Below are 14,825 nucleotides of genomic sequence, written 5' to 3' on the forward strand. Positions count from 1 at the left end.
AAAAGGTCAGTCCTACCTCGCAGTCATTTTTTCTAGCATCAGGTTATGTCGAATTCAACTCTAAGTTGCACAAACGTCATTTTTTTAGGAGGCTGGGTTGACTCTGAGCTCAGTGTGATTCGGGCCAATGCTGGCTCACATGGTGACCGCAGCTTGAAACCTCTTCTTGCCAAAATGGACCAGGTGTTCAACCACTGGTCCTAATATTTAACTCTTATTACAACTCCACAAAACTGAGATTAACTACAGCTGTGTCCCCCTGTAAATGTAATCAGCTGTTTGTGATAAAGCGTTGGGTCCAAAACACAAATAGGGGAGGATAAGGGACGGGAGGGATGGTGGTGAGTGTGTCCTCTTCAGATACAGCAGCCAGGTGATACACACTGTGTGCAAAACCCCTGCTGCTACAGCACAGTGGAGGCCCATGTTTATTGATGTGTCTGGCTGCCCCTAAGTTCACAATATGGCTGAGAGAAACAAACACCAATGTACAGAAAGCTCTCGGAGCAAAGAACAGATGAACAAACAAGCAAACAGATTACGGACTGTTGGGTTTACCCTCTCAGATATGTTTTCCTACCAGCTAGGCACATACTGTATGTATAAATATATTTCAACACAGTCTGTTTACCTACAGTTCGTCACTATGGGTAACCATAGTAACTAGTCATTTATTAGTAATGAATATACTTTATATATCTTTCCTTACATCTGGGGCTGTAGCACCCACTGTGGACACTGAGCTTTTGTCCTCTGCAGCAACATTGGGAGTAGTTAATTATTTAATTGGGTGATTTCAATTTAATAAATACATTTGACTCATTTTAAGCCAATGAATAAATAAATACACAGATGAAGGATCCACTGCTTTCCCACCAGACTTCTATTCCTGGCAGTGCAGAGATGGTTTGAAAGGGCGTTTAGACCTTTATGAAGCTAGCACTTATTTACAGAAAATATAAGATCAGTTAGCCTAAATACAAAAATATGAAAAATACAAACTAATACTATTACAAACTATTAAACGTGCCGCGGGTTGTTCTCTGCAGGCTGTCTGAATGCAGTGTACCACTTATTTTTGTTCACCTTATCCACAGTCTTTTTTTCTCATATTGCACAGTTGGAGAGAAGTCGCAGATCAACAGAGACAGCGAGAATAAGACTGGGTTGTGTTTTCAAATAATTTCATTTCATTGAGAAAGTTGCATTGAGCATAGGCTACGTGAGGATTGCTCATTGGAAGATGTGTGTTGAACTTGGCGCTTCTGTCCCTGCGCACTGGAGGCTCTCCCCTCACCACTCCTTTGTGTCTCTGTGCTCAGCAGCAGCGCTCACACCTGAAGTGACAGAAGGGGGGGAGGGGGGGTGACGCTCAGAGAAGCTCAGAGAAGCTGTGATGAAGGCAGCGCACGGTGCTGCTCAGCCTGCTTTCACTGTAAAGCGATTGCGGGGCACATTTGGGGAAAAAGTCAGAAGGAAAATATCCAAAGGGAGGGGGACGCGTGCGTGTGACAGGCTGTGGACGTTTCCATTTACACCAGTCGGGCAGGGAATTGAATCTCTCCATCGGGAGCTGCGTTATTAAAAAATAAATCACTGGCGAGTGGCATTTTCTAACATTGCACGCCTCGTCCGTCGCCTGCGGATCGCCACAGCACCATGCGAGCAGGAGAGACGCGCCCTAGTGTGCCATGCTGAACGACTCTCCGACGCTCCTGCTGGCTCTCACCGCGGTGGCCGGACTTCTCCAGCGATGCCAAGGCTGGAGCGACGAAGACCTCCTCCTGCCGCCCATCAACTCCTCCAACAGGTTCCTGGCCAATCTGGAGGTGGACGTGCGCTTCTCCAAGAGGTCTGTGGAGGAGAGCGAAGCCTCGCCCGACGCCTCCTCGCTGCAGACCCTGTCCCAGTGCAACGTGAGCGTCCAGAGACTCCTGCCCACCTCGCTGGTGGCCCGCTGGGACAGCACCTTCGGCTTCCAGTGTGATGTGCTCATCTACACCACCAACAACCACGGAAGGGCTTTTTTTTCCGCATCGATCAACAGGGCGATCTCGCCTGTCGTCATCGAGCACCTCGGGGTCGCCGGGGGTCAGCAGGAGTTGCGGCTGTGCGTGGGCTGCGGGATGTCCCGGTACCGGAGGTTTGGTCAGGGCAGGTCGAGGGGCCAGCAGACCGGGGATCAGGTCACTTTCTGCTGCGTGGATTTCAGCCTCGACGAGCTGAAGGGCGACAAAAGTTGGAGGCTGAACAGAAAGCCCATCGAGTCGACACTTGTGGCTTGTTTCATGACTTTGGTCATCATTGTGTGGAGTGTTGCTGCTCTCATATGGCCAGTCCCGATCATTGCAGGGTTTCTGCCCAATGGGATGGAGCAGAGGAGACCGAGATAATTGAAATTATCTTTATTATAATTAGCCTGTGCTGCCTATACTATAACTGTAGCCATCCAACTGTTTACCTGAATGAATGGTCGAGGAGCTTTGGAGACATTCTTGATCAAATGCATTAGTTTTTGGGTGTTCTTTAACCCTTATTAGAGCTCCTCCTCATTAGGACAACCAAGGTAAAGTATGATGGATTATACTATCCAATAGTAATCTATACACCAATGTGTTTTGTATTCCCTTGTAGGACTTCCCATAGATTATGTCAGCGCAAACCGTGCAAACTTTTTCTCTTTAAACAGTGTTTGTATAGTTTTTAATCTTTCTAGAAAGTTGTTGCCTTATCCCATGTTTAGGACTTTTGCACTGAAAACTGAACTTTAAAGTGTGCCGTTGCATATGTAACCTATAATTATGTTCAAAGTAAATGTATTAGCCTCCACCCCCCATACGTTCTGAAAAAAGATGTTGTTTCTGATTGACATAGAGAGGGTTTCAATAATTATATTGTTATAGATTTATAATGTCAAGTTCAATATGCGTGCTTATTTGTATTCATGTTCCAACGGTTTCAATGAAAAATAAAATTGATTATAGGCTATATCTCAGATTCTCTCTGACCTGCTCTCTAGCCCAAATCAATGTAGTTATTTCAAGTGAACACAGCATGTGATCCAAATTTCAAAACAGACTTTAAGCTAACACTGTCAAAGACTTTGGAAAATATACACTCAGTTGCCAGTTTATTAGGTACACAAATCTAAATGCAGTCTGACACAACAGTCCTGCAATAAAATCTACCTCTATAATTGGTCATAATGTTCCGTTTTTATTGAAAATGTTTTAGAGAGGTGTTGTGTGATCATTTTGGAGGATGTAGTTTGTGGTGCTGTTGAGCTGTTGAGCTGTAGCTACTGTTGTTCCTATTGTTTCTGGTATGTAGCCTCATTTAAATAAATTGACAAAATAATAGAAACACCTGTCAGTATAACAATTCAATAGGACCACAAGCTGAACCCTTCAAAATGATCAAGTTCATCGTATGGTAACATGGATGAGGTGCAGCTGCCCAAACAAAGGAGCTATTGACACTGATATTTTATTATCTCAATGTTTAAAGGTCCCATGGCATGAAAATTTCACTTTATGAGTTTTTTTAACATTAATATGCGTTCCCCCAGCCTTCCTATGGTCCCCCAGTGGCTAGAAATGGTGATAGGTGTAAACCGAGTCCTGGGTATCCTGCTCTGCCTTTGAGAAAATGAAAGCTCAGATGGGCCAATCTGGAATCTTGCTCCTTATGAGGTTATAAGGAGGAAGGTTACCTCCCCTTTCTCTGCTTTGCCCGCCCAGAGAATTTGGCCCACCCATGAGAGAGAGACATCATGGCTTTCAAACAAGCAAAGTGGCAGTTGGTCAAGGCCACACACCCACCCTCCACCTTGCACCCCCTCTCTCCTCAATAGCTACAGACACAGAAATGGCACATCCTAAGGAAAGTTCATTGTGGGACTGGCTCTAGTGGCTGTAATTCTGCACCAAGGCTGAATTTCGGGAAAGAGACTTCAGATACAGTATTAGGTGACCAGTAAGGTCTATATAAAAGCATCCAAAGAGCACCATGTCATGGGACCTTTAAAAAAGCTCTGGCAATATTACTTAATAGAACTTTAATTACACATTTTGCTAACTTTTGGGTGTTTTTTTTGTCTTAACTGTAGATGTGGAATCATAACCAGTAATTCAATATCAAACCTTTTGACAATGGCCCCTTTCAGAGTGTTAGATTATTAGCAGCATTTCAATTGTTTAGCTGGTTCAGGTAATGTAGTACTGTTTTGTATTTTAATCTACAGCTCATCATTCTGCAAAATGTGTAAAATCTGCATAAGTAAAATATGTCAGGGTTAGGTCATCTCTCTGCCCTCCCCCAAACCCAGTCATGGTCTGTGTAGATAAGGATTTGGAGACTCACCCGTTATCTATTACAAATGGTTGTTTTGGTGTATATGTTGACATTTTCAGACACATGAGTTTCTTTGCCCCCCAGAACTACATACAGTTCCACCACATATAACCTGGCCTTTTCTAATTTTTTAAAAGGAGTTTAAATGTGGTAATTTAACTCTTTCTGGTATCAGTGCATGTTATGTTGCCCAGTCAAAAGAGACTTCATCAGCCTGATCTACCAACAAAACAGTTTGTATCCAGCTGAGCTGAAAAATGTAGTGCATCTAGTTATTATTATTATCTAATACAACAGCCCTGAATAAAGCCTCCCTTCATTTGGGTTGTAGGCTAAGTGGCGCGGACAAAATAACAGAAACCCCTCTCAGTATCAACAGCAGCACAAGTTAAAACCTCCAAAAGGATGATACAGTTGAAACAACATCTCTCTAAAACAGTTTTACATTATAGGCTAACCGTCAATAATGTAAGATTTATTGCTGGACTGTTGTATTCTGCATTATTTTTAGCAGGCTATATTCGCCTGTAATAATCCGACTCTGAAGTGGAGTGTATCATCTCGATAAAGAAACATTAGAAAAACATGTCTTTAATATTTGTACGGGAATCTATTACGAGTTCATGTTGACTTTGACTGGTACTGTATACCACTGGGCTATAGGCTATAATAAAGTATAATATAATAGTAGTAGGCTATATATTTGTTTGGTCTTTCAAACTTTAATTGTATTTTTAATTGTAAATAATTATTTGTCGACATTAATTTGCAGAAATAACTTAACTCTAGTGATTTATTTTTATTTATTTTTTAATCATGGATGTTACAGGCAGTTTTATAATACATCCATAGTTACAACGCATTCACGAGCTTTACCTGCCAAAATGGCCGATTCTCGGCCACGCCTTCACATTACCTGTGCCTGGCAGTACGCACGCACAAAAAGAGGAAGTGGGGGGGTTGTGTCTCATCAACAACTACGAGCTGAACTTCACGTCAACGAGAGGAAAATGTGGCGCATGAAGGTCGCATGTCTGGACGAGAAGCAATGAAATATGCGCAGATCTCCACTGATTTCCCTCCGGATCAAGTAGAAGTTCACTGTAGCACAGCATGTCCTCATCAAGAGTCACGCTTCATCTTTTACTTCTTACATTCGTCCCCTTCGCTGTCACACTATCAGGTAAGTTACAGCTTCATTATTAACCATGATGACGGAAGGCATTATTATTAAGTATTTCAAGGCTGTTGGATGTTGAGAGTTTTTGGGACCTGAATGGCTTTAATGAGTGCATTGGTTAGTTGGGTCAGAGTAAATAAAGTTAGGCAGGAGGATTAAGACGAGGACAAAAATAATAATAAAAAGGCTCTGTGGTCAGTGTGGAGCTTTTGTTGTTGACTGAACTGTTGTTTGTATATATGTGTATATATATATAAAGATAACTAATGCAGTGTAAACCAGGATATATGAAACAACAGAGAGTTGATTCAAGCTGCACATCAGGGGCTGTTGTGTGTGAACATGGCTCTGTTTGTACAGGCCTGATTAGTCATAGAGAGGGAGTGAAGCTAGGCTGTAGGCCTCATCTGTCAACACAGTTGGTCAGTGGGACTTTGTTAACGATAAAAGAAGTAACTTACTTAGCAAGACTTCTTTATATTCTGATTTTCAGTGACATGTAAGCGGTGATTATATTGTGCTATTTTGTGTTATTTAGCACTGGACAGCTGGTGTTTTTAATCACTATTTCTGTCTGTTTTGGTTTTCAAGCCCACAACTCTAATGTTTTCGTTCTCAGTCAGCTGTACACGATCTCAGAAAACAGCAGACAGACACCGTTTGAGACTAGCTGGTGAACATAGTGGAGCATTTAGCAGCTAAAGAGCCAGATATTTCCCTCAGGAGCTGGTAGAGACCAAAAACGGAGCTAAAAGAGAGTGAATATTAGATTCATCATGTGGCCATGAACTCGACTCCAAATGGATACTTATGTTGCTTTCTGTCTGCTGGATGTATAATCGGGCAACCTTTTGCTAACATATTTGCCATATCAACTTTATAAGGTGATAATGTCAGTGTTTACAGCGTGTTCTGCTGTCGCCAAGTGGTCAAGAAATCAAAAATTTCTTTAAAGTATCACGTCAAATAAGTATTAGTTACCAACTACAGTTCAACCCACGAAACTGTTCAGTCTGTTAGTGCCAAATTATTTATTAAATAATGTTATGAAATGAAAAAAGAAAGCTAATCGTATAATCTTTTTAAAGTTGCAAATGTATCACGTTTGAAAAGTAAAATAGATAAAAATCTGTCTATCAACTATTCGATTTATTAATCTGTAAATGAAAGCAGTTTTGGGGCACAGGAGCAGCAGCATGGAGTTCAGTGTTGGTGGAGGTTTTGCTGTTCAGAAAATAGTTAAGAGGATGAATGATGTCTCCTTTACATGTTGCAGCAGGCATGCAATTACTAAATATAAGCAGTCCTTATTTCCTAATTCTTTATTTCCACTTTTCTTATCATGTTACAACTAGGGTGCAGTTTCATTAGTCAGGAGTGTAACAGAAATGTCCCTGTTTTTTGAGACCGCTTTAGTGTGGATGAGTAAAAAGTAAAAACCGAGAGTGGACCGCATGGCCTATCTGCGCCCTCAGGTCTGAGGTTAGGGGAACTCTGAGATGGCCTAATCGCTGGGTCAAGAATGACCGCAACAATTGGGAAAGACTTTCTTCAATGATCAGGGAATCACGTGCTGCTCTATCAGTCAAATCAAAATTAAATTTCCTGTTCGACATTGGTGTGATTTGAAATGCAAATGCTCACACATTTGCATTTATGTTCTTTAGTGTGAGAAAAGATGGTGAACAGAAGAAATGCTAATATCTTATTGTACTGTGTTCTGTAGGGTCGTGTAAAGTGGATCCGAGCAAAATGGAGGGCCTTTCTCTTCACATCAAGAAGTTGAGGCCGGCCTCTGAGTGCAAGATGAAAATAAACTCAGTGTCGAAGGAGAAGATCACAGTCACATCAAGCAGTGAGCTGACTTTTCTGGACTGCCTTCCTGAAGATTTACAAGTCACCGCCACAAAAGTCATAGGTAAATCCAGATTTGAGTGTTAAGTGCAGGCTTTCCTGGGCCTGGAAAATAAGCCTTGAATCATTTGTATAACTCTCCATAATGGATTTATATATCATATCCTAACAGTCAACATTGCTTTATGGAAACGGTGTCCCTCTTAATCTGGATAACTCAGTGTTAACAGTTCTCATAGGTACTATTTCTTGCAAAAACCCTTTTTTTTGTTGTTGTAGTTTTGGTGAGCTTACCCTTTCATGGCTGTAGCTCCTGAAGGCTAATTTCCATTTTGATTCAAACTACCTGTACTTTTATGTCAGAGTGTAGTCAACTCAAAGACTGCCAGAAGACTCCGGCCCCTTTGTCGGTGCCCATTTTGCCGACCTGCCTCCCCGCCCCTCTGAGCAATGTGACCTGGACTCTCCGTCCTCCTCAGTCGGGTTCCGTGGAGCTGACCTCTCCCACTGGGCCCCTCAAGCAATCCCTACCTGGGCAGCAATGCAACGACAGCATCATTATCAAAGTGGTCGGAGACGATGGCTCTACTATCGGACACTTCTGCCATCAGGGAGCCATACAGAATGTCCAAATCCACACCAAGGTGTCTGTCACTGTGTCTGGCATGGGGGGTAAAGCACTAACGGGGCCTTTCAAGCATGTGCTGAATGTTGTTTTAAAAGAGGAGATATCGGGTAAGAAGCAGCTTTAACTTTAGCTTTAAATATTTGAAATGCATGTGTTTCAGTGATATTTAATATTCCTTTCTTTCTAATCATATTCAGAAAGATATATATTCACTGTATCTCCAATGAGAGACACTCCTGTCCTTTTGGCTACTCCTGGTTGGCCAATAGGAATGAAGGCTTACTCCACCGTCTCCTGGATCGTTTCTGTTCCCCCGAAGATGGAGGCTCAACTGATGTTTGTCAACCTCAGCCAGCCAAAGTGCAGCAACCGCCACACTGACATCAGGGTGCACAGAGTCGGGTGCCCAGAGGAGGACTACAGCCGCAGGGAGGACGAGGAGGCCAAGAGTGAGATCACCGTCTCCGATAACTTCTACCTCAACATGTCCAACTGTATGCCTGAACGAGGAGACTTCAGGGTCCTCACCAAGATCACCCTGCAGGAGAGCAAGAGTAAGAGGACAGTTTGTAGGGATACAATTATTACATTATAGTTTTGTGTAAACTGAGAAAAAAATCTTGGTCCAGACTGAAATACCTCAACTAGGACACCCATTCATGTTCCTCAGGATTAATTGTAACAACTTAATTAGTCCTCAAATTAAAATTAATAATGTGTAATTGTCGAATACTCTGGTTGATGACCAAACACTTCAAAGTAATAGCATTCCCATCATCCTTAGCTGAACTTTGTGTTCAGTGCCAATAAGATTAAATTAAATTAAATTAGCATTTGCAGCCTTATTTGCTAGCATGGCTCTAGTCTAGAGTGTTCTTGTTCAATGACTGACATATGCCCAAATATAGTCTCGCATTGCCAGACCTTCCTCCACAGCGCGGAGGAGGAGGGTCTGGGGAGTGTACATAGCATTCCGGGATGGGAGAGAAACATGCTCTGGTTTATTGGCATTTCTTTAAACCATTCACAGTCGTCATGGGTCGCGCTAAGCGCCGTACGGAGCGACAGTGCCTCTGCAAAATAGCCTCGGGAAGGAACTTGTTTTGGTGGAACGTGTACACTTAAAAGTTGTTTTAGTCGTGCAACAGAAAACTCAGATTAGACAGATAGTCTAGCTAGCTGTCTGGATTTACCCTGCAGAGATCTGAGGAGCAGTTCACCATAGTCCTCATAAATCCATCAGAGTTTAGAATGCCAACACAAAGGAAGCCCAGGGCAATGGATATCTGGCCTAATTGAGTGAAATCTGGCGGAATTTCCATCGGCAACGGAGCAATCCCGGAAGTGGAATGTTGTGGATATAGACTATCCTAAATATAACCAAGAAACAGAACTATTACACCCCCCCCCCCCCTTCTTTTTTTGTGAATCATAAGAAGTTAATCAATATTTGTTAATCTTTAGGTTTCAGAAGCTTTTATTTTAGTATTTTAGAGACAATATCAAATTTTCATTACAATTGATTATACACTTAATTTAATGTAGCATACAGTAGGAAGTATTAATGAAGAATTGTATTTGTTTTCTCTCATTTAGACTTTCTGCAGACTACAATCCTGAGTGTGGTGTCTGCTCTGTTGGTCATTTTTGCCGTTGTGCTGGTAGTGGTCTGTGTGGTGATTAGGTAAGTGCAACTGCTTCATGTTTTATTCTTCAGTGTTATAATGTCTGGTATTTTTTAAATTGCTTACTTTAGGTAATATAGTAAAGAAGAAGTGTCTTACTAAACCTCAAACTGCTCTTCATTTAAAATGTTCTTAGTTAACGGGTCAACTGATAGTTTGATGCTGTATATAACTCTAAAGCTCTCATCGTCTTGTCTCTCCTGCCAAACAGGAAGAAGAAGAAGAAGCTGAATCCTGAAGTGTCCATCTACAATCCAAACGGCATCAGCTTCCTGCCAGCACACAACGGCTTCCCCAAAACACGTGAGGACAACGAGTCCCATGTGTACGCCTCCATTGAGGACACGCTGGTCTACACAGACCTGCTGAGACAGGGGGCAGAGATAGGGGTCTACGGAGAGTTTGACACATACCGGCCCTTCACAGGGCAAACAGACTCACATAATCCATTGGTCTCTGAAGACGCTGGTGCAGACAACATGCCAGTCGGGGCTTACCAGCAGTTTCAGGCTCCTCCGCTTCCCATCAGGCCCAAGAGCCACGTCCAACCCCTGGTGGACAATGAGATTTACCAGACTGATAACCAAAGTGAAGAGGAACACTCTCCGGATCTGGGGCCCCGGCTGGAGCCAGAGGGAGGGAACTGAGGAGAAGATAGGATTCAGCTTTGTGCTTTTCTTTTGACCTACTTGAACTTTGAGATATTCATCCCTGGCATCTTTGTGATTACCAGCCTTGCAAGAAGCCTTTGTTTTTTTCTCTTGAGTGTGGTTTTGTACCCAAGCCAGGCGCACAAAATAACCCTGCTGTTACCTTGTTTTATCTCAGATAAAGGCAGTACATAATCATCCTCTTTATACCAGGCTTGCAATTATAAAGAGATCCTGCAATACTTTTAGGCAACGAAAAAAGAATTTTGTGCTTTTGTATTTTTTTTGGACCCATACTTTTATGATACTCAAAACTGGTCTGCTGCTGGTTAAGTGATCTGTTTTTCTGGTCATACAAGGACTTTTTTGTTTTTGTTTTCTATTTGTGTTTAATGATGAATGAAAATCACTAGTCAGAGGCCATATTTCCCTATTTGTTTTAAGGACCAGTCCTTATACACTTGATTGCAATCTGTGAGCAAAAAGTTGCTCACCACCAAACAGTATCTTTGTCAGTATCTGTGTTGGTTGACTGAATTTAATATATTAATTATTAAGATATTAATAACGGGTAGTTTTTAAAAGAGAGACTATGTGAGGAATGTAATTTAACATAAGATGAGTGTGATGAGTGTTCATGAGTTGTAAAGACAGACTCAGTTGTTTGATGTGGGTCAATAAACCAATCTAAAAGGTACATGGTACAGGTCATGGTACAGACCAACTGTTTTCTAAAATTCAACAGGTTATACATTAACTGGGATAGAAAGCAATAACACAGCATATTAAAATCTTTATTTTTTATCTTTGATTTTGACATTGGGCTGACCTACATGAACATGCCAGAATATTAACTTGAATATTAAAATATGATTCCAGTTTTACAGTCAAACTGGTGAAAAAGATAGAATAAATTGTGTTGTTTGTTATGTAAAGCCATGTCGCCTCCTGCCGTCCAGAAAGTGAACAGCAGGAGGGGAACACATTTTAGAGTTGCCATAAATTTGTTCTCACTTCAGAGGAAATAAAGTGTCCGCTGTAAAACAATGCAAAAACTCTCTGAATATGAAGTTATTTTGGTTAGAAAGCCATGTAAAATATAACCATAAACAATTTACAGTCTGATTGACTAAAGGGACATTCCCTCTACTAACATGCTGCTGCCGACATCAGTGGACGTCCAATGGAGACATCCACACATGTTGATCTGAACCCTTCTTTGGGTGAGTAAACAAGTAAGAGTGCCAATACAGAAACTAGGTTTGCTTGATGGAAAAAATTGTGGGTAGGGGTGGAGACACAATAAGTTATTGTAGGAAACCTTTGAAAAGGAAATTTGAAAAGGTTTCATGGTTTTTATGGGAGGGAACGTTGACATTTTCCATTGAAAATAATCCCTGCACACTTTTCCACCTGCACATCCTCCTCTCTGCTTATAATATATATCTTTCTGACTTTGAACGTAGATTATTGAAAGTGGTGACGATGTCATCCTCATTGTACTCGTTATCTTAGTCCTGGCCTTCTTGTTGAAGTTCACCATTTCTTTTGTCCAGTGTTTTTGAGTCTTATTTTGAAAGGAAAACTTTGGCTGGGTGTGACCCTTTTAACCCATTTGGCCCTGTTGTAAAAAAGACAGCAACCTAAAACCAAGAGTTTGTTTTGTTATTACTTTTGGTTGAAACCTTCCTTTTTCATGAGCTGGTACATAACATTTTTTTAAGCAAGCATGTCTTCCTTCTGATAAGCAAATATTCCATTTTATATCTACTGAATTTGTGAGCAAGAAGACAATGAGTACAACAGAGAGGACACGTGTTGATTAACATTTTATAACGTAATATAAGCAGCATAACTTCAGAATAAAGACAGTGCCTCATTAAAGGCACTCATGATGATTGCTCTTCAGTAAAAACGTGTTCTTGCATTGATTAGCAGATGACATAAAATACATGTAACAAAGACAAGCCATCCAGTGGTGTTTACCTTGATGAATACCTAAAATGCTGAAGTGTTTGAGAACACAAGTTTATTGAATGTATGCAAAATGTTTAGCTTATACAATGACATACTGTATCCCAGACCACTGTGTGAGGTCAGTGCACATCTGAATGGCTTGGTCAAGAAAAAGGGAGCTTAAGAAAAGATGATGTACTTATGTTTCAATGCGTTGCATATCTGATACTCTACAAGATTCATTCTTTTCTGCAAGCAGCATTTGATGTTTACATGCATGTTTTTCTGCCCAGATTGATGTTAATGTCAGACAGCAGCCCTCAGACGATATTGAACTCACACACAGAAGCCTTTAGAGCTCGGCAGTTCTCATCAAACCACTTCCCGTTGGCTGTGGTGGAGAGGATGCCACAGTTCTGGCTGCGCCCTCCGTCTGGCTGCAGGGTGATCTCTGTCTCCCAGTTCTTGAAGCGCACGCTGGAGCCTGATTGGTCCACCCACTGGCCTTCGGTCATCATGTCATTGATGCCCAGCCAGATGTGCTCCTCAGGGCTGATGCTCTGACGTACGTAGCTGTAGAGTTGGTCGTTCTCGTCTCCTGTCAGAGGAGTGCTCAGACTGCCTCCCTTGGCGATGCAGTCATCACTGGCGGCGTGGAAGGTCTTCTTCACTGGGTCAGCCAGGAAACACTTGCCGAGGATCTTAGTGCCTCGCAGACAAACTTAGGTGGAAATTAGGAGAAGGTCAGTGTGGCTCAGGTGTTATTGTTGTCTATTTTTGGTTCTCCATCACTGGAAAGCTGTTCAATTCTGTTCTATGTTACACACAGCATGTTGGTACTTTAATGGATTATTGAGCTGTTGGACAGCATTTCTTCTATTGTGATCTATAAACTGAGCAACGCATTCTTTAAAAAAAATGTAATTGTGTGGTATTTATGACACTTTTTGCAGGACAAACCTGCGTGTAAAGCTTGCTGCTCTTTCAGCACATTCAGCTCTTGAACAATGTCAGTAATCTGTTTCTTCAGCTCCTCAATCGCAGCACTGTTTGCAGAGTCTGTTGAAAACAATGTTCAAAAAATGAAGAATTTATTCCAAAGCACAATGCATTCAGTCAGTATTATTGATGAACTCCCAATACAGTAGTTCAGTGGTGTTATTCTCAACACAAATTTAACAAGTAAGGGAATTGTTTTCATTTCCAATGTCAAGTTACAGTAATAGCCTACCTTTCTTGCCATTTCTTTTCGTTGAGGAGGTCTGCTGGAACGTGCGGCATGCCAGCAGGAGAAGGCAAAACATCAAGAAAACTCCTCGAGCATCCATGATACTTGGAGAAATACTTTAAATCCACCGCAAAGAAACTGTTTTGGTGCAACAGCACAAAAGAAGCTCCTCACAGCACTGAGCGCTGGTGACTGTTTTGTTTTACACGCCCAGGGTGGCGGCACAGAGTTGAATGAGGAAATCTTATGTGAGAGAGAACAAATTTTTTACAGATGTTTAACAGACGTTTATGGGACAAGCGTGACTTGAGTTCTGTATGTTTGTAGGTTACTTATAAATTACAGCAGGTCTGTCTGTCTGTCTGTCTGTCTATGTGTGTGTGTGTGTGTGCGTGTGTATGTTTGTGCGTGCGTGGTGTCACATTTATTACATAAACTGAATTTTAATTATTTACATCTTTACGTCTGTGCTATCAAGAGCAACAAACAGGCTACAAACAGGTTGGCCTTTTCATAGTGGCTTGCTCAATGAATTATGGATGAAGGATCTGTTGTGTTTCTGTTTGCTGAGGGCTCCAACAGGCCAGAGGTTGGATGTATTCTTTTATTTTTTTATCCACAGCACTGCATCTGGATCTCCTCAGTGAGCTGGAGGAGGTGCAGCTGACACGTGGCAGAGACTTATATAATGAAGAAACAGTGTTATGAATTTAACATTTGTTAATATTCATCAATCTCTTTTCTGTAAGAGGCTGTTCTTTACCAGAGAGTTTCAGTGACCTCAGGCAGCAACAAGAAAGCTGAATGTCCATGCCTCTAAATGATTAGTGGTCTTACATTTCACTTTCTGAATACACACACACACACACACACACACACACACACACACACACACACACACACACACACACACACACACACACATACCTCACAGCCAAATAACACATTAAAGTGATGCAATGAAAACTCTATTTCCAAACATGAGCAAAAAGACCTGCAAATAACTATAAAAACTGGAGAATAATACATGTTTCACCTTATAATATTCAAAGACAAACAGCTGATTATAAAGACCACCTCCATTTTTGTCATCAATATTTACAGTATTGATACATCTGAATTTAAACCTTGGGAGAAAGCTTTGTTGCTTGCTTTTTTTTAAACGTTTATATCGTTTGGTTGTAGAAAATGAAATAATATAGAGGGATTATTATTATATGTTTCATCATTTCAATGTTTTACTTATCTATAGAATGGGGCTTAAATACAGTTATTGTATTCACTCATTTTG

At 41.4% G+C, this 14,825-nt stretch overlaps 3 protein-coding genes across 3 annotated transcripts; 2 read left to right on the top strand and 1 right to left on the bottom strand.

Annotated features, from left to right (window-relative positions):
- The first annotated feature begins 1,376 nt into the window (after window positions 1-1,376).
- LOC120561781 (transmembrane protein 158) lies at window positions 1,377-3,007 on the top strand. Its single transcript, XM_039805008.1, has one exon. The coding sequence runs from the start codon at window positions 1,692-1,694 to the stop codon at window positions 2,391-2,393; it is 702 nt and encodes a 233-aa protein (XP_039660942.1). The 5' UTR covers window positions 1,377-1,691; the 3' UTR covers window positions 2,394-3,007.
- Window positions 3,008-5,295: 2,288 nt separating this feature from the next.
- Window positions 5,296-11,397, top strand: cdcp1a (CUB domain containing protein 1a). The gene is made up of 6 exons (XM_039805007.1): window positions 5,296-5,536; window positions 7,260-7,451; window positions 7,751-8,122; window positions 8,213-8,569; window positions 9,612-9,699; window positions 9,912-11,397. Exons 1-6 carry the CDS (start codon window positions 5,467-5,469, stop codon window positions 10,345-10,347), a joined length of 1,515 nt encoding a protein of 504 aa, XP_039660941.1. The 5' UTR covers window positions 5,296-5,466; the 3' UTR covers window positions 10,348-11,397.
- A 767-nt stretch (window positions 11,398-12,164) lies between these two features.
- clec3ba (C-type lectin domain family 3, member Ba) lies at window positions 12,165-13,884 on the bottom strand. The gene is made up of 3 exons (XM_039805010.1): window positions 13,538-13,884; window positions 13,267-13,365; window positions 12,165-13,027 (listed from the first exon to the last, which is right to left on the bottom strand). Exons 1-3 carry the CDS (start codon window positions 13,632-13,634, stop codon window positions 12,627-12,629), a joined length of 597 nt encoding a protein of 198 aa, XP_039660944.1. The 5' UTR covers window positions 13,635-13,884; the 3' UTR covers window positions 12,165-12,626.
- Between the last annotated feature and the right edge of the window lie 941 nt (window positions 13,885-14,825).

Source organism: Perca fluviatilis, chromosome 7, assembly GCF_010015445.1.
Source record: "Perca fluviatilis chromosome 7, GENO_Pfluv_1.0, whole genome shotgun sequence".
NCBI lineage: Eukaryota > Metazoa > Chordata > Actinopteri > Perciformes > Percidae > Perca > Perca fluviatilis.

Coding starts and splice junctions, on each gene's coding strand:
- clec3ba (XM_039805010.1), bottom strand. CDS start 13,634: ATGGATGCTCGAGGAGTTTTCTTGATGTTTTGCCTTCTCCTGCTGGCA. Junction 13,366..13,537: donor GAAAAGAAATGGCAAGAAAG/GTAGGCTATTAC, acceptor TGTTTTCAACAG/ACTCTGCAAACAGTGCTGCG. Junction 13,028..13,266: donor GCAGCAAGCTTTACACGCAG/GTTTGTCCTGCA, acceptor TTTCCACCTAAG/TTTGTCTGCGAGGCACTAAG.
- LOC120561781 (XM_039805008.1), top strand. CDS start 1,692: ATGCTGAACGACTCTCCGACGCTCCTGCTGGCTCTCACCGCGGTGGCC.
- cdcp1a (XM_039805007.1), top strand. CDS start 5,467: ATGTCCTCATCAAGAGTCACGCTTCATCTTTTACTTCTTACATTCGTC. Junction 7,452..7,750: donor CACCGCCACAAAAGTCATAG/GTAAATCCAGAT, acceptor CTTTTATGTCAG/AGTGTAGTCAACTCAAAGAC. Junction 8,570..9,611: donor CACCCTGCAGGAGAGCAAGA/GTAAGAGGACAG, acceptor TCTCTCATTTAG/ACTTTCTGCAGACTACAATC.